This window comes from Lagenorhynchus albirostris, chromosome 4, assembly GCF_949774975.1.
Source record: "Lagenorhynchus albirostris chromosome 4, mLagAlb1.1, whole genome shotgun sequence".
Classification (NCBI taxonomy): domain Eukaryota; kingdom Metazoa; phylum Chordata; class Mammalia; order Artiodactyla; family Delphinidae; genus Lagenorhynchus; species Lagenorhynchus albirostris.
Window position 1 is genome coordinate 21,860,124 of NC_083098.1, and position 20,004 is coordinate 21,880,127.

General features: G+C 38.5%; 1 protein-coding gene across 1 annotated transcript in view; it reads right to left on the minus strand.

The window, feature by feature from the left end:
* Positions 1 to 13,887, minus strand: part of CLGN (calmegin) — a 45,902-nt gene extending 32,015 nt beyond the window's left edge. The window contains exons 1-3 of the mRNA XM_060147120.1: positions 13,798 to 13,887; positions 10,826 to 10,937; positions 877 to 1,029 (exon numbers count right to left, since the gene is read on the minus strand). Of these exons, the coding sequence (XP_060003103.1) occupies positions 877 to 1,020 (144 nt within the window). The 5' untranslated portion in view covers positions 1,021 to 1,029; positions 10,826 to 10,937; positions 13,798 to 13,887. The remainder of the gene's footprint in view (positions 1 to 876; positions 1,030 to 10,825; positions 10,938 to 13,797) is intronic.
* Positions 13,888 to 20,004: the final 6,117 nt, after the last annotated feature.

Consider the following 20,004-nt stretch of genomic DNA (forward strand, 5'->3'; position numbering starts at 1 on the left):
TAACAGCGGCTAGCACAATATAATTGATATTTCCTCACCAAAAATATTTCTGAAAAAATTTTCTGATTGTCTCAATATTAGATATGAATATTCTCAATGTGAAAGCTCTTATGGATTGTCAAAGTGTACAAAAACCTCCAGACTCCTGTTTTCCAGACTCCTATCAGTCACCACCTCAAGACACACATCTTAATGCTGAGACAGAAACACTGTGAGCCTTACTAAATGCCTACCTCATCACCACTCCCCTTTCTAATTCATCCTATTTAGCATTTTCTTCCCTCAGAGAAATAAAGAAACACTACTTTCTTTACTTCTAGGAAAAAATTATACTACCTTTTCTTTTATCTGAAAAGGGCTTGCAGTGTCAAAAATAAGACTAAAAACCCTTCCCTTAGCTAAAGTATTTAGTCCTCTTTAGCCAGTGATGAACCCCTAGTTTGATAGTAAAGACCTTCCCCATATTTATTTGGTAATAAAACTGTGCTAGGTGCCATGCACAAGTTAAAAACACAGCAACAAATAGTTGGAAAAAGGCAATGTTTTTCCTATTTATATTGAAACTAAAGACTATTTGAATAGAAGTGAATCTCAAGAAATTAGTCACCCCTATGTTCATGTAAAAGAATATTTTATTACTTTTTTTAAAGATTTTTTTGATGTGGACCTAATTTTTAAGTCTTTATTGAATTTGTTACAATATTGCTGCTGTTTTATGTTTTGGTTTTTTGGTCGCGAGGCATGTGGGATCTTAGCAGCTCCCCGCCAACCAGGGATGGAACCCGCACCCCCTGCATTGGAAGGCGAAGTCTTAACCACTGGACCGTCAGGGAACCCTAAAAGAATAAATTATAGCTTGTTTCTCAATAACCTTACCTCTGAGGAGAATTCATTTTCATTAGCATCAATCTCTTCTGAATTTTCATCAAAGTCTTCCATCTCAACATTATCATCCATAAATTCTGCATTAATTGAGATGAAAAGAAGACCCAAACATAGCCAAAAGCCTTGGAAACGCATATTGATTATCTGTGAAATTGACAGTAATCAGTAAAAACAAAACAAAGTTGTGAAAAATATGTGTAAGTATATTTCCAAAGAAATAATTTCTCCTTAATACCTCTTTTTTTCTCGGATGGCTTTTAAAACAAATCATTACCAAACTTACTTAAATTCTGCTTTGAACAAGTGATAACACAAACTTCAAAATCTCACAGGAGTCTACAGCTAAAGGCCTGCCTCTAAAAGCAAAGAGCCAAAGGCACAAACCTAAAGATACAGATAACAGTGACCAATGAACTCATAATATGTGGACTCCTCTAAAAAGAAGAAAAAAGGATCGTGATTCCTAAATGTTCGCTCGAGTTACTTTTTTATTATAATGTTGTTTAAGTGTATATAACCATACAATTGGAAATTTTGCAATCATAAAAACAAAATAAATTTATATGTAAACACCAAAAAAAGAAAAATAATTTTATCACAATTGAATGTGATAGTATTTTACTGAAATCAAATCACAGCTGGAAATTCAAACAAATACAGGATTTATTGCAACCAGGTTGAGCGCTATGCATAAAGTTCTTTTGCATTTATCATCCCCATAATACTGTGATGAGTCAATTGTATAACCATTTCTCTATTCAAATACTGCAAAACCTCTGTTCCTTATAGCATTAATTGAGATGAGTAGAAGCCAAATATTATTTGGCTTCCTCTTGGGAGAAATACATAATTTATATAATTACAGCCCCCTCTATTCCCATTAGCATGTTAAAAATGAAAGTTTTATTTCTTGGTGCCAGTGGACTTTTAAAGAAGTAAATATGAATACTGAAATAGTGTGGCAGTCTTGGTTATTAGGTGGTCAGTCATTCAGATGCTCCAGAGTATAGTTATATTACCATCAACATGAAAATTTTTTTTAAAAAAGTATATTCTTAGAACTCTTAGATTCTGCAGAACATATCTACAGACCTATATGGGTCTGCCTAAGAAACACTGAATTTATGAGATAGCACTCTACACCCACCAGAATGGCTATAATCAAAGAGAGATAATAATAACAAGTTTTGGGAGGCTGTGGAGAAACTGGAATCCTCATACATTGCTGGCAGGAATACAAAATGAGCTTTGGAAAACAGTGTGGCAGTTTTTCAAAACGTTAAAAATAGAATTACCTTATGATTCAGCAATTCCACTCCTAAGTATCTACCCAAGAGAAATGAAAACAGATGTCCAAACAAAAACTTGGAATGTAAATGTTTAAAAAAAATTGTTAATAATAGCCAAAAAAGTGTGAACAACCCAAATGTTCATCAACTGATGAATGGATAAACAAAATGTGGAATATTCATACACTGGAATATTATTTAGCAATGAAATAGAATGGAGTACTAATGTGTTACAAGACAGATGAATCCCAAAAACATTTTGCTGAGTGAAGGAAGTCAGTCATAAAAAGACCACATATTGTATGACCCCATTTAAACAGGCAAATCCATAGAATCGGAAAATAGATAAGTGATTGCCTAAGGAAAGGAAAGAAATGGGAAGAAAGGGTTAATGTGCACAGGGTTTCTTTTGAGGGTAATGAAAATATTCTAAAATGGGAATATGGTAATGGTTGCATAACTCTGTAAATATGTTAAAACCCACTGAACTACCCTCATTAAACAGGTCAACTTGTAGGCATGCAAATAATATATTAAGCTGTTTTCAAAAAAGAAGCATCAGACTATAAAAAGCATTTTTCCATTTGATTAGCTCAACTAACCCTTTTAAATGAGATCAAAACTCTACATGAATATATGGGCCAGTTAGCTTTAATTTCTTCTAAAGGCCACTGGGTACAACTTTAAAGTTTACTTTGAAAATGCAGGTTTAAAAAAATCAACACCATTCTACCATAATATGAACATTCTATATTAAAAGGTGTGTTAATACCACCATTTTTACAGACAAAGACAACACAAAAAATGATGCATACTAATCATAATTAGAAGAGTTTAATCTCTCTTGAGTCATAAAATAGAGGTTAACTGGGATAGAAAGTAAATATAAAGGGATCACTTTGACTTAATAACAGTAAGGTAGGGGTTTTTAAAATTTTCACTTATTGGCACAGATATGAGTATATTTACACATTGCTTATTAACTGTTAACGACCCTAAAAGCTTCATTGTTCTGAAAGTTTAAGAGCCTTCCATGACTTATATAACAAAGCAAAAGGTGTTTTTCTTGATTTGCTATCAATAACATTTCAGTAAAATAGAAATGCATAAAATAATAGCAGTAATAATGAACATTAATATCACTTTAGCCCCATATCTCCTCCTTCAAAATGAATGCACAGTTTAGTTTCTTAATAATTAAATTTGTTGAAAAAACATGTTCTAAGTGCTTTGTTTGAGCTCTGGTGGATTGGGCTGCCAGAGAAGAATTAAAGGGAAACCAAGCAGGCAGTGTCCTCTCTGGAACCCTACTCTTACTTCAGCCAATTTTATTTGTTTTCTTTCTTTCTTTCTTTCTTTTTTTTTGCTTTATATACTTTTTTATTTTTAAAATTTTTATTTTATATTGGAGTACGGTTTATTAACAATGTTGTATTAGTTTCAGGTGTACAGCAAAGTTATTCAGTTATACATATACATGTATCTATTCTTTTTAAAATTCTTTTCCCATTTAGGTTATTACAGAGTATTGAGCAGAGTTTCCTGTGTTATACAGTAGGTTCTTGTTGGTTACCTATTTCAAATACAGCAGTGTATATTATTTGTTTTCTACATTAGGTTCTTCCTAACTTTCTTTCAGAAACAGTTGCCAAAGCTTCAGAAAAAAGTTTAGAAAACCCTTTATCTGGAAAGTTTGTTTCTTCTCTAAAGTTCTATGACTATAATCATTCATTTGCATAAAGGAACTAGCTACTTTAATCTTTGCAACCTAGGACATCACGAGGATAGCCATCATTACTCCCAATCTACAAACTGAAAGCAGAAGGATTCAAAAACCTGATCAAATTCTCATGACTGGAAAAGTGAGACAAGATGAGAATCCAAAACTTTACATCAATATACCATTCTACTTCTTATTTTAATATTACCCCACTGATTATATGTTTACTGATAAAGCAGTGGAAAGAAATTGCAAAAATCGTAACATAACACATTTCAAATCTCCTGGAAATTTCCAAAATTTAATGATTATTAGTATTAAGCTATGAAGATATTCACCCAGAAATGGTCATATCAACCTTACTATACAAGTGGAATATTTAAAAATAAACTGTAAGTGGTCATTAACCATTCTGCAGACAATGCAGTTCTACAGGATAATAGTCTCCATTAAGAAAATGATATAGTCCAAGGTTGTTTTTGCTATCTATTCCTTTCTTAAAAAATCAGAAATACAGACCTAACAGTTTCTGCTTAATTCTGCAGTATTCTATCATTATTCAGTGATGCACCAACTGACAATTGAGAACTGCATCATGAAGTTTGCAGTATTACTTGGACGTCTACCATGCTATGGTGCCAACATGTCATCAAGCTCCAAACAAAACTGTGAGGTTTGTCACACATCATTTCTTAAGAAGAGAGGTAAGATACTGCTAGGCCTGCACTGGAGCTTTGAGAGGCCTGACAATGGGGTAATTTACAAAACACTGAAGTAACTAACTTGTGCAGTTTAAAATTTTTTAATTGTGGTAGAATGCACATAAAAGTTATCATTTAAACCAATTTTAACTGTTCAGTTCAGTAGTGTTAAGAACATTCACACTGCTGTACATCTTATCTCCACACCTCTTTTTCCATCTTACAACACTAGAATCCTATACCCCTTAAACAACAATTCCTCCGTATCCTCTTCTCCCAAGCCCCAGGCAACCACCATTCTTTTGTTAGTTCTAACAATTTTTTTGGTGGAATTTTTAGGTTTTCTACATATAAGATAATGCTGTCTGTGAACAGAGATAATTTTACTTCTTCCTTTTCATTTTGGATGTCTTCTTCTTGCCTACCTGCTCTGCCTAAGGCTTCCAGTACTATGTTGAATAGAAGTGACAAAAGCAGGCATCCTTGTCTTGTTCCAGATCTTAGAGAAAAAGCTTTCAGTCTTTCACCATTGAGTATGGTGTTAGCTGTTGATTTTTCAAATATGGCCTTTATTACATTGAGGAAGTTTCTTTCTATTCATATTTTATTGAGTGTTTATCATAAAAGGGTGTTGGAACTCGTCAGATGCTGTTTATGCATCAGTTGAGATGATCATATGGTTTCTTTCCCCTCCGTTGACAATGTGATGCATTACACCAATTGGTTTTCATACGTTGAACCATCTTTGCATTCCAGGAATAAATCTCACTTGGTCATGGTGTATAAATCTTTTTTTCTTATTTTTTTTTTATTTTTTGGCCACACCACATGGCATGTAGGATCTTACTTCCCGGACCAGGGATCAAACTCACACCCCCTGCAGTAGGAGCGCAGAGTCTTAACCACTGGACTGTTAGGGAAGTCCCAATCTTTGAATGTGCTTCTGATTTTTGTTTGCTAATATTTTGGTAAGGATTTTTGCAACATTATTCATCAGGGATATTGGTTTGCAGTTTTCTTGTTGTTTCTTTGTCTGGTTTTGGTATCAGGGTAATACTGCCCTCATAGAATGAGTTTGGAAGGGTTCCCTTCTCTTCAGTGCTTTGGATGAGCTTGAGGAAAGTTGGTATTTTTCTTTCAGTGTTTGATAGAACTCACCAGTTAAGCCGTCTACTCCTGGGCTTTTATTTGTTGAGAGGTTTTTGATTACTGATTCAATTCCCTTACTGGTTAGAGGTCTGTTCAGATTTCCTACAACATCATGATTTAGTCTGAATAGGTTGTATGTTTCTAGGAATTTGTCCATTTCATCTAGGTTATCCATTTTGTTGGCATATGATTGTTTATAGCATTCCCTTATAATATTTTTATATCTATAGGATCAGTTGTAATGTCCCCTAATTTGTTTCTGATTTTAATTATTTGAGTCGTCTTTTTTTTAATTCAATCTAGTTAAAGGTTTATCAATTTTGTTGATCTTTTCAAAGAACCAACTCTTGGTTTCACTGACATTTTCTGTTGTTTATCTATTCTCTATTTCATTTATCTCTTATCTAATCTTTATTATTTCCTTCCTTCTTCTAGCTTTGGGTTTTTCTAGTTCCTTAAGTTGTAAAGTTAGGTTGTTAATTTAAGATCTTTCTTTTTTACTGTAAATGTTTACAGCCATAAATTTCCCTCTTAGCACTGCTTTCAGTCTATACCATAAGTTTTGGTCTCTTGTGGGATTCTTTTTCTCATTTATCTCAAGATATTTTCTAATTTCCTTGTGATTTCTTTTTTGACCCATTTGGTTGTTTAAAAGTGTGTTTTTTAATTTCCACATATTTGTGGATTTTCCTGCTTTCCTTCTGCTACTGATTTCTAGTTTCATTACACTGTAACTGGAAAAGATACTTAGAATGATTTCAACTTTTAAAAATTTGTTAAGACTTGTTTTGTGGCCTAACATATGGTCTATCCTAGAGAATATTCCATGTGCACTTAAGAAAAATATGTATTTTCATCAATATTCATCAGGGACATTGGTCTGTAGTTTTCTTACAGTGTCTTTGTCTGGCTTTGGTATGAGGGTAATGCTGCCCTCATAGACTGAGTGTGTAAGTATTCCCTCCTCTTCAACTTGTTGGAAGAGTTTGAGGAAGACTGGCATTAATTTTTCTTTCCATTATTGTTAGGTGAAGTGTTCTGTGTATGTGTATTAAGTCCAATTGCTTTATAGTGTTGTTCAAGTCTTCTAATTCCTTATTTAGCTATATGGTTGTCCTAAGTTATACAGTTTTAGTGCAGCAAGAATTTGTTTATATGGTATAATACAGAACTTTTAGTGCTGACACCACCTCCTTGCCGCCTTACAAATGTATAAAAGATAGCAAGCCCATGGTTCTAAGCGTCCTGTGTATTCCTCACTCCATACAGGTTGCTGAAATCACAAAATATCTGTGCCTTCATGAAGAAGAAAGGAGGCACTGGAGAAGCACATCCATTTGCATATATCTTTGATCTCCTGTATGTTCTCTGCACTGCCTCTGGGCTGGTTCAATAACAAATTGAAATATAAGTAACTTTGGTCAAGTATGAGATACTTGGGAGAGATTGCTGGCTGATCACCAAGCTATCTTCTCTTTTTTCAGGAGACATGACTATACTATATTTTTCTTGGAGTTAAGCATGACTCAGGTGAATGGAGTTAAATGAGACCCAGGAAAGCCAATGATGTAGTGCTAGTCTGAGTTTAAAGGCCTGGAAGCCAGGAGAGCCAATGCTATATAAGCTCTAGTCTGAAAGCCAGCAGGCTCAAGACCCAAGAAGAGCCAATGTTTCAGTTCGAATCCAAGGGCAGGAAAAAAACTGAAGTCCCAGCTCAGCCAGTCAGGCAGGAAGAGTTCCCTCTTCCTCACTGGAGTATCAGCTTTATTGTTCTATTCAGGCCTCCAACTGTTTGGATGAAGGCCACTCACCTAGGGGAGGGCAATCTGCTTTACTCAGCCTACCATTCAAATGTTAATCTCATCCAAAAACACCCTCACAGACACACCCAAGGTAATGTTTGACCAAATATCTGGGCACCCTGTGGTTCCATCAGGTAGGTAGATACAATTAACCATCACAGTCATCTACTCCTCAGGACACCAGCAACCAGAAACTATGTTAGGCATCTGGGATTTTAAAATTTTCTATATGAGCATTATCTTATCTAATATATACTGTTAACTAAAACTGAGTATTTTTTTTCTAAATCAGAAGGACTTAGAAACAATGAAAATATCTCAAGAAATACAGTAAAAAGTGGGGAAAGAACCATAACAGCAGAAATAATAGTTGAAAATACAACTTTCTGGTGATTTAGGCAAAGACCTACAAAGTGTTGCAAAGATTCTGGATCTGATCTTATAAAATTCAGAAACTACTGAAGGTCTGAGATTAGTGAAGTGATCGGAGCTGAAATCCAGGATATGGGGATAGTATTTGGTCATAGTAATTATAGAAAGAATGAACTAACTCTGCATTGGGTTTTAAAAACATAGCTACACACTAAAGTTAAAATGGACTAAATAGCATCATTTTCAAAATAATGGTTATATAAACATTATAATGATACATTTATTTATTTAGGATTTATACTACTTCTACATAGTTCCAAAAGAACTGCTTGAGGAAACTTGCAGCAGAAAACAGACAAAAATATAAGCCCACCGAGAGCCAGAATTCTTACTTCTGTATTCACAGTGCTAGCCAAAGAGTGCTCATACATGATAAACAGAGAAAGATATATATTCACAGAATGAATGAATGCATAAATGACAAGAAGAAAAGGTTATGGCTGGAGAGAAATAGATGTTACTAAGCAACAAACTAGAATGACTATTGTTGTAGCAGCACTGCAACGATAAATTTGGCAAAAGGGTTTCCAGGCAATTAGGGGAAGGCCAGAAATAAAATGAAGTTTTCACTGTCTATAAAAGTCTACAAGATCCTTGGAGGAAAAATCCTTTTTTAGAATTTAACTCCTAGAAAAATTTATGGACTGAATCCTTATATAATAGATGTCTTTAACTATGGTTTTATGACAGAGAAATGGGTATGTCAATGCTTCCAACAATGGCCCTCTAAAGTTTTTTAGAACATTGTTAAAACTTAACATAGTTAAAGCTTTCCTATAGATAAGGAGATAATAATCTAGAAAGTTTGCAGTTTTATGTTCTAATTTAATATGGGGGAATTAAACATATTTTTCATTTTTACTCTACATCTATGAAGAAACATCTCATTGTGAGTTATTTCAGAATCTTGTTGTAGACATGCTGCATTTTAACAACTCAATTCATAATTTACTAGAAAAGACAGTAAACAAAAAAATTAGATGAAAAAATTCTGTGTTACCACATCAGAAAAATAAAACTGGACAAATTTTCACCAAAATTAAAGGGTATTCTTGGAATTATCTGGCTATGTAGGCCATGTAGCACATAGAAAGTTCACTTTGAAGGATCACAAATAAGGTGGAGAGGTAGGTAATAGTGGTATCTTAAAGAGGCAGCCTTCTTCCAAAGAAGCTGCAAGACTCCATTCGAAATGCCGGTACTTTCTCACAGAAGAAACGAGCATCCTTCACAATAAGCCGCACCAGGGATTTATTAATTTTGTGGTGGCTGATGTTTCCAGAAATTCAAGAGAGGTTAGCCAGGAGATAAATAATAAAATTCATCATTCACAAATTCATTTGACAAATACCTATGGTTGTCAATTATGTGCCAGGCATGATGTTAGACACTGAATTTACAGTAATTAGTAAAACACACATGGCCCCTGATCGCAAAGGGCTTATAGTCTGGGATGGAAATCAGACATTAAACAAATAACCCAGGTATATCACGTAAACTGTAACAAGTGACAGACTAGTAAAGAAGTTGTAAGAGTTGGTAATTGGGGAACTGAAATTACAGGGTAGGGGAAGAGGCAGAGAAAGCCTCCTTGAGAAAGTTACATTCAAAGTGAGGTGCAAAGGATGCAAAGGACTGATTCCCCTAGGCCAAGGGCAAAGGAAGCTGCACTTGAGAAAGGAACTGAAAAGGGAGGAATGGAACAAGGAGAACAGGAAGTGCTGTTTCAAGTATTTACTGTTTTTCAGACATGTTAATTCCAATCCTTACAGCTACTCTGCGGTGAAGGTATTAGTACCCCATTATACATAAGGAAAGCAAGGCTCAGGGAGGTAAGTAACTTACTCAAGAATACAGAATGCTAATAAACAACAAAGGCAAGACTCAAAGTTAGGTCTATTCAAACTCTACATTCCTTTCATTAAGGCTCTAAGGTTAGAAGGTTTAACAATTTAACTCACTAAATGGCAGTGAGGTTCTAGGCCTATAAAATACAAGGTTAAATATTTTGTTAGTATGTTCCATCCTTTAGACATCCATTCCAGTTTCTGTGGGCTTTATATTTTAAAAGCCATATTTTGATGTGTATCCAAATTATATTTTATGCACATATATCTAGTTAGCTGGTTAAATGCGTTTAAAATCTTTCCAGCAAAGATTTTAAAGCAGCTTAAGGCTACATAAAAATATAAAAACTAACAACTTCATTGTATTACCTTATACTCCTATGAGACTTTAAAATTTTATAGTGTTCACAGAAATTTCAGAATATTTAAGAAGATACTTGCATTTCTTAGTTACAAAACTTAAGGATAAACAGTAAGGCTTACTATTGACTATAATTATCACATGCTACATAATGTAAATGTTTCTAGGTATCACCTTTCCTTAACAAAAGCATCTAGAAAGAATGTATCCATGAACTGTTAGTACTTTTAACTTCCTATGGTAGCCACAACAATGACCCCCCAAAGATGTCCACACCCTATTCATCCTGTGAGCGTGACCTCACATAGCAAAGGGGGCTTTTTAGATGGAATTAAGGTTGTTAATTAGCTGACCCTAAAATAGGGACAGTATTCTGTATTATGCAAGTGGGCCCAACATAATCACATGGGCCCTTAAAAGTGGAAGAGGAAGTCAGTGAAAGAGGGCAAAAGAGATTTGAAGAGTGAGAGGGACTCCGCCCACCATAGAGATCTTGAAGATGGAGGAAAGGGGGGCATGAGCCAAGGAATGTAGGTGGTCTCTAGAAACTGAAAACAACTCTCAGCTGACAGTCAACAAGGAAACAGGAAACAGGAACCTCAGTCCTACAACCAAAAGGAAGTAAATTCTGCAACCAACCTGAATGAGCAAGGAAGCGGAATCTCTCCAGAGCTTCTAGTAAGGAATGATGCCTTGCCCACACCTTGATGTTAGCTCGGTGAGACCTGTGTCAGACTTCTGACCTATAGAACTGTGAGAAAATAAATTTGTGCTGCATTTAGCTGCTAAGTTTGGTATGGCAACAATGAAAAACTAATATTTTTATCATTCTTGTACTTGATTCTAGCTTCTTTGAAACAGTTCTACCAACCACGTCTCAGCTGGTAAATGCAATAGCATTTTTCAGTCCTATTGCCTACTGCTCTCTCTTGACCTTGCTACTGCCTCCTTGAAGCCCTCTCCTCCCGTGGCTTCTATGATACTATTCCTGATTCTTGAAGATCTCTTCATTTGCTCTGCCACCTTCACGGGCTCTTTCTCTAATCTCCTGTAAATGTTGCTGTTCGTTAGGGTTCTGTCCCCAGACTTTCTCCTTACATTTCATATACTCTTGACTTCTACCTATAAAAGCTAGCTAAAAACTCCCAAATGTTATCTCCACAGCACAGAGGCCACTCTTTAGTTTCAAATCACTATCCATCTTCAAGGATGTACCAAAGCCTCCACTAATTTGAGGCTGGTCTTTCCTCCCAAACCTGTTCTCTATCTCCTCAATTCCCTTCTCCCATTAACTTCACCTCCAGTCAACCAAATTAGCCAAGTTGCTTTGCCACTATCTTAAGACTATTCTTTCCCATTGATATCCTGTATCATTGGTAACTAAGTGCATTTGGATATTTCTTGAATGTATCTTTCTACATCCATGCCACAGCCTTAATTTGGGAATCCATGGTTTCTAAAAAGGATCAGTAAACTTTGACTTTGCTTCTTCACTTCCAGCCTTCCCAATCAATCAATCTATCTGCCACCTTCTCTCCAGCATGAATTTTCTAAAAAAGAACAAGTCTTAATTTATTAACTATTTATAAAAATGTTCAATAGTTGTCTGTAGTTCTCAGTATAAATTCTGCCCTTTTAAGACTCATTTCTTACTCTTAACACTCACCTATTAACACATTCATGCTTTCTATATACTATTTCTTATAACTGAAATGCCTTTCTGCTATTCGGTTTTAATGGCTGACTGAGGACTCACCAACACCACTATGGCTCAAAAGTAGTGTTTGAAAAATCACTATTTGAAGTTTTAGTTGTCATGCAGCTTCAGGAGCTCAACTACAAAATAATATAATAGAAAGTACACTGAGCTTGGCACCATGGCACCAAGTGTACTGTTCTGTTATTAAAAAGGGAAGGGCTTCAAACTGTTCTAAACCTTTTTTTTCATTTGTCAAGTTTAAGGGTTAACCTGGATGATCTAAAGTTCCATTGTAGCTTTGTAGTTAAGAGCACTAAAACTTATTAGGTACTGAAAACAAGCAATAAGGTCAATTTATAGCACTGTTCAGCTTCTACGGATCCATTAACATGCATCATTCACACACAATAATTAACTTTATTAACTAGATAAAGGCTATCTTCAGAAGGATTTAGAGATAAGGTCTAAACGTGACTGGAAGATCAAACCAATTAGATATAAAGACAAAACTGAAAAGAAGTCAAACAACTACCAAAAGGAGGGCTACCAAGAATGATTAAAAGACCTAGAGTGACGTAAAAATTTTAAAGCCAGCAAATTCAGAAGGCTAGATCAGGGTTTTGATGGCTTTTATGCATCAAAAAGCTTCAGTATAAAATAACTCTCTTCTAATTAGAGAGGTCTTCCCATGGCCATTCGATTTACTTTCTCCCTTCTGAGCTTTGTTGCCATTTGCTTTTTTTTTTTTAATTCTACAGTGATTTTTTAAACATTTTTATTGGAGTATAATTGCTTTACAATGGTGTTAGTTTCTGCTTTATAACAAAGTGAATCAGTTATACATATACATATATCCTCATATCTCTTCCCTCTTGTGTCTCCCTCCCAATCCCACCCCTCTAGGTGGTCACAAAGCACCGAGCTGATCTCCCTGTGCTATGCGGCTGCTTCCCACGAGCTATCTGTTTTACGTTTGGTAGTGTATATATGTCCATGCCACTTCCTCCCAGCTTATCCTTCCCCCTCCCTGTGTCCTCAGGTCCATTCTCTAGTAGGTCTGCATCTTTACTCCCATCTTGCCCCTAGGTTCTTCATGACCTTTTTTTTTTTTTTTTAGATTCCATTCTCTTTGTCTCTCAGGCAGATGCTATAAATAAAATCAGCTCAAGTATCTGATATCGTAAACAGGCTTTCGGCGATAATGAGTCTCGAGTCCTCAGGGCTTCGTGGGATTCAACACAACCCTCTAGGGCCCTCCCTATCCGCGCGCACCGGGCTCCAGGCATCGCCCCGAGGGAGCGGCCGCGAGTCACAGGACACACCTCTGTGAGGGTTAGGTCCCTTCGCCTTTACAGAGGCGGGGAGGGCGTAAGCTGAGCCTATTTTGGTTTGGTTCGCGTTTTTGTGAGAAGTAGCCGGCGGAGTGAGCGGCGCCGAGAGGCTACCGGGCCCCTTCTCCATCCCTCGGGAGCGCGCAGCGGGGATCGAGCGTGGAACGGGGCTGAAATGGCAACCGCTGGAATAACGGACTCGGCTCCCTGGGGCCCCTTAACCGAAGAGGACAGGCCAGGCTGAGGGGGACACCTGGCCTTCCCCGCGCCAGGCCCCCCTCCGGACACAGCAGTTCCGGAGGACCCAACGGACGCGGAGGTGGCCTCAACGCCCGCCGCCCGGGCCGGCCTTCCCACTCCCGAGGCCAGGAGAGCCCGCACAAAAACCTCGCTGGCTGCATCCCCATCCCCGAACTCAACACCCACCCCCTCACTGGCCCCTACCGGTTCCTTCTGGCGGCTCGCCAAAGAAAGGGGTGCGGCCCAGGAACCCCCGCTCTGAGGGAAGAAGCCAGGACTCGGACTCCTCACCCCAGCCCGTTGGCAAAGGGACGCGGGAAAGTGGCTTACTGCCCACGCACCTGCCTTGCGGGCCCGTTTTCGGCAGTGGCAGCTCAGATGTCCGAGTCGCTGCCACTTGGTCCCCGCGTCTCCCTAGAGCAATCCCGCCGGCGGCCGCCCAGCAGCGACTGGTAACTGCGCATGCGCGTGCGGCCGTGGGCGGGGAAAAGCCGGCGGCCCGAGGCGAGTGCCGCGCGCACCTGCACCGAGGGGCTCAACGGCCGCAGTGCGGCGCCGCTGGGCGAGGCAGGCGCAGTCGGCCGCACCCTCCCGACCACTCGCCGCGCCGCCGCAGCCGGCCAACCGTTCCGTGGATCCGACTCCGGAGCTGGCCTGGAATTCCTCTTTATCCTTATCGTTATCCATCCGAAGACTTTTCCCTCCCGCAGAGCGCCTGCGCTCTGCAAACTGTGAGGTTCTGCTTTCTAATGCACATAATTAGGTCCTGAATTTTGACTAAATCACATTTGAGCAGCGTCCAGTTAGTACCCCAGGCCTTTCATAGAGTTGTAGATGTTCTGATGAGACGTCATTGTGGTGGGCAGGGAGGCTTACTATTTCGTGACAGTGTATGATATAGATATGTTAAATGTTAACGTAATAAATGTACTATATGGTTTCTTTTAAATGCAGTCTCACCAAAACAACAAAATTTTGCTTAATGGAGAAATATTTTGCACTGTTTCCGTTTTTAAATTTAAATTTAAATTACTTAAAATATTCAGTTCCTCAGTTGCGCTAACTACATTTCAAGTGCTTGACAGCCACCTGGCTAAAGGCTACCATATTGGACAGCATGGGTCTACAGCACCAGCTATGATCTTATTAGAAACGCAGGGTCCCAGGACTCACCCCAGACCTACTGAGTCAGAATCTGTACTTTAATAAGATTCACAGGTGATTGGTGTGCATGTTAAAATTTGAGAAGCACCATCATAGACCCTTTTAATTGTTTTATCTTTCTCAGCATTGACTTTACTATAGTTCAAGTCTTTATTGCCTCTAGATGCACTGTTATAATTGTCTCTTAAATAGTCCCTCACCTCCAATCTATGTTTAATCTTCTGGAAACACTGCTCAAAGACTTTAAATGATTCCCGGGATGCTCACCGAATAAAGTCTAAACGCTTGCCTTAATATAGGAGATCCGATACAATAAGGCCACGACCTGACTTTTCCACCTTATTTCATTCACTAAACACCTCTGGTAATGATAAGCAAGCTGAGATAGTCATACTTTCTTACATTTAATACTTACCATGTGTCACTCACTGTGCTGTGTGATAGGTAAACAAACACAGATAAAGCCAGATTCCTGCTCTAAATAACTGACAATCAGGATGCAAGGTATAAGGGAAAGGAGCATATATTTAAACAACTAGGGGTTTCCCTGGTGGCGCAGTGGTTAAGAATCCGCCTGCCCTTGCAGGGGACATGGGTTCCAGCCCTGGTCTGGGAAGATCCCACATGCTGCCGAGCAACTAAGCCCATGCGCCACAGCTATTGAGCCTGTGCTCTAGAGCCCGCGTGCCACAACTACTGAGCCCACACGCCCAGAGCCCATGCTCCACAACAGGAGAAGCCACCGCAATGAGAAGACTGCGCACCCCAACGAAGAGCAGCCCCCACTCGCCACATCTAGAGAAAGCCCGTGTACAGCAACGAAGGCCCAACGCTGCCAAAAATAAATAAATAAATTTATGTTAAAAAATCAGTTAAAAAAACAACTAATTATAAAATAATTGTTAAAATGGAATTATCCTTAAGTGCCACAGGCAAAGGGAGGCAGGAATGATTTTTTTTTTGAATGATTAATTCTTAAGGAAGATTGAAGTGTCGGGGAGGGAAGTGGGAAAGGTTTCAGAGAAGAGGGAATATTTGAAAACTTGAAGAAGGTATAGAATTTTGGGGCAGGGAAGGGTATTCCTGACTAAGAAAACTGCAACATAAATGCATAAGTATAAACTAGTATGGCGTAGTGAGGGGAAAGCAAGTGATTCACTCAGGGGTAGAAAGAAGGGGAAAAAGCATTGCGTTTAAGTACTGGCCCACTTTAAACTTATTATTCACTTATTTTTATACCCAGTGTGGTTCCAAAGAAAGAATATTTGAAGCAGTTGGTAGGAGATGAAGCTAAAAAGGTAAGTACATTTCAGATTATACCCCTCCACGTATGCTTTGCAATAATCAAATTACACTATGTACCATGCCCTTTAAACTCCCTATGAGTGGTTTCTCTACTCCTTAGTTTTATGGTGAAATATTTCAACATTACAAAGACTATTGATGACCTAAAACAAATAGACTGTCAGTTATTTCTCCACAAAAAAAAAAAAAAAATGAGTTTATTTGGTATCAGCAGAGAACTGTAATTCGGAGCCCATAACCATGGCAAGTCACCACTGCAAGTCACTACACAGCAAAGGAAGGAGCTCTCTTTTACAGAGGGGAAAAGGAAGTTAGGAGGGCTAAACAAAGAGTCCATGACTTTTCATTGGCTGAGTCCTTGACATTAAAGAAGAGGAGTCTTTCTTTTTCCTGTTGGGCTCTGCCAGCATCTAAGGGCATGAGAGCTCCCCCTTCTGGTCACTTCTGTTTGATTGAGGTTTCTGTTTATTAATTTTTTTTTTAAGTATGTAAAAGTTTGAAAAACAATAATAAATCGAACATCCATGAACCCACTACTACCTTAGCCTTAGATATGCTGTTTCCTTCCAAGATCAAATTCCCCTTCCTCCCGTTTTGAGTTTTGTATTAATTGTTGCGTTTCTTTAAGGTTTTACCACTTTTGCAAGCTGATGCACATTTGGTGTTTAGACATTAACAAATAATATATGTATTTTCCTGTACTTGCTTCTTTTGCTCAATTTATGTTTTGAAATTCATCCATATCAGTAAGTCAAGCTCTAGTTCATTCATTATTATTACTGTAAAATGTCCCACTCTTCTGAATATACAACATTTTTAACTCTTCTACTGTTGAAAAATTGTTTTTAAATGCTATCAAGAATATATTCTGGTACATGTTCCCTAGTAAACATGTTCAAAAGTTTCCCTAGGATATAGATGGTGGTAGGGATGTTATTTTAAATATTTAACAAGCTATAAGGCATGGGTATTCGTCAGTGAGAAGAGAAGCTGGCCATAAGCCATTGATAAGGCTGCACGCCAATTTCACCCCTGACTAGTAGGAAAGTTGCTAGGACATAGGAAAGGCATAGGTTTCATCATGAAAGTGATTGAATGTATACTTCACATCCCCCCAAAGGGAAGTGTGTGTTCATTCCTACAGCTCCACATCCTTACCAAATGTCTGATTTCATAAGTTAAAATATCTGAACGGTATGAAACGGTATCTTGTGTTTTTAACTTGCATTTCCTTGATTGCTCACGAAGTGTTTCTACGCTTGTTCAACACATGCTGTGCTTGGCCTTAGAGTCTACTTGGCTGATATTTATATAGCTATACCAACTTTCTTTTGGTTTGGGTTGCTGGTATATATTTTTCCATCCTTTTCCTTCCAACATTTCTATGTCTTTAAAAAATTTTAAGTGTGTCTCTTGTAAACATCATCAAACAGGGTTTTGTTTTTATATCCAGTCAGGAAATAATTTAATTTCTTTTTTGGAGCATTTACTATAATTAGTGATATCATTATGCATTATTTGACCATTATTTTAGTAGTTAGACTAGAGATTTCAACATGAATCCTTGACTTATTACAGCTTAATACAAATTCTTACAACCTCACTTCTCAATGGTGCTACAAGTTGAGTATACTTAACTCCATTTATCCCCTCTCCTACCTTATCTTGTAATTGTTGTCATGCATTTTGTTCTACATATTTTGTTTTTTATAAATTTATTCATTTGTTTATTTATTTTTGGCTGTGTTGGGTCTTCATTTCTGTGCGAGGGCTTTCTCTAGCTGCGGCGAGCGGGGGCCACTCTTCATCGCGGTGCACAGGGCCTCTCACTATCGCGGCCTCTTGTTGCGGAGCACAGGCTCCAGACGCGCAGGCTCAGTAATTGTGGCTCACGGGCCTAGTTCCTCCGCGGCACGTGGGATCCTCCCAGACCAGGGCTCGAACCCGTGTCCCCTGCACTGGCAGGCAGATTCTCAACCACTGCGCCACCAGGGAAGCCCCCTGTTCTACATATTTTAAATTCCACAAGACATTTCAATTATTGTCTTGAACAGCCCACACTTGGATCCTGGACACTGCTGACTTGGAGGCTCCATGCTCTTTTGCAGGCATACTCCCACAAGGCTTTCTATGAATATATGCACACATATACTCTCTCACTCGGTTGGGGATAAGGGTGCCTTCCTTCCAACAAGATTAGAAAGAGAGACCCCAAGAAATTCACTCATAAAATCTGGGTGCTCCACAATGATCCCTCTCTCTGCTACGTCAACGGCTGGGGAGCATCTCTACCTGAAAATTGCTGAAGTGCTGGACCAACAAAATGTCTGTAAAAGATTACACGTCTTTTTTTGGAAATAAATTACACATCTTTTTGTAAATAGCTTGACAATTTTAAATTTCATATTTGGAAAGGGAATAGTTAAGTTGAAGTTAATGGAAGTATCAAAAGTACCAAATAATGTTGGCTCAGTCATTTTTTATATACTCTCATAGGTTATTATTTTGTAAGATGATGCATTTAATGTAGACTTTTATGAACTTACAATTAAAATAACTTATGCAGCTAAGAAAAATATATCATGCCAGATGAAAAGGGGCAGGAGAGAGGGAGAGAAATCGCTAAGCAAAGAGGGAACACCTGTGAAGTAGCCCGAAGGCACACAGCTAGAAGTGGCAAAGGTACCTGAGTCTGCTGTGGCTAGAGTGAACACTGAAGGTCACCTGAAGAGGGTCACCTGCAAGGCAAGAGAATCCTAGCGACAAGAGGCTGTGTTGAGGGCAGAGGCGGGGTGGGGGAGAGGCTCAGGTAGCAGGGAATGGGAAGTAGGGAGATCCCAATAGACCCTTAGAAGCAGCCATGAAAGACCCAGCCTTGGATGTCTGCCACACAGAAGCATCTTCCAGAGAAACTGAAACCATCATGCTGCCATCACACAAGGAAACCCCTGCCTCTCCAACTCCTTCTCATCCCAGTACCACAGGGGTATAGACCAAGGACCAAGGAGGAGTGCAGCAGATTTTCCAAAGATGAATTTAACAGCATCTCCCATAGCAAATGCTCTTCTACAACACGACCCTGCTAGTCCCTCGTCAGGAGGGAAAGTCAATTTCTCCACTCCCCGGTGTCTGGGTGAGCCCTGTGACTGCTGTGACCAGTAGGCTACAGCAGAAGTAATGCAGTAGCAGTTTGGGCTGGAGTCTTAAGTGGCCTGGCAGCTTCGACTTTTTGCCTTTCGAAAGGTAGTTGCCTTGTAAAAAAGCACACCTTTGCTAAGATCGCCATGCTGTGAGAAGCCCAAACCACCTGGAGAGGCCTCAGAGGATGAGCCGCCACGTGGGAGATAAGAGAGATGCCCGGGTAAGGGGGACCTCTTGGGAGCTCCTCCAGCCCCGAGCACCCCAGCTGACACCACGCAGATCACAAACTGCCCAGCAGAGCCCTTTCTGAATTTGATTACTAACCTGAGAGTTAAACAAAGTGATTTTTTAAGCCACTAAGGTTGAGGAAGTTTTACACCAAACAAGGGGAAAAATGTCTGAAAACAGACCATTTTCTTCTCCTGCCTTTGCATTCCTAGAACCACAAGTCTAGTCTGTCCCTGTCCAGTAGGGAAATGACGAGAAAGCTTTTAATTAACTATGAGATTAAATTTTTTTAGAAGAACAGAATAGGTATTTAAAAACTGGAATAAGACTTGGTGAATAACCAAAAGTGACCAAAAGATACTTAGAGTAAGTCTTCAATATTACTATGAACGTCTACAGTTATCAGAAAAGGGTTCCGATAGGACACGTATGGGCAATAATTGGAAAAATAAAAAGCTGTTCATATTTACAGCCCAGCAAGTTGAACTGCTTCAATAAATCAGTTACACATATGTATAAAAAGGTATTCGTCTTTAAAACTTTTTTGAAAAAGGAATTGATCGTTTCTATATTCTCAACTGAATTGAGTACTGTATGCTTCCTACCATTTCAGTTTTCTTACTTTTGTATTCCCACTGTACAAATTCAATTTTTAAAAATGTTATACATACAAAAGAAAAACATGTAGTACATAGGCAAGCTCTTCAGCA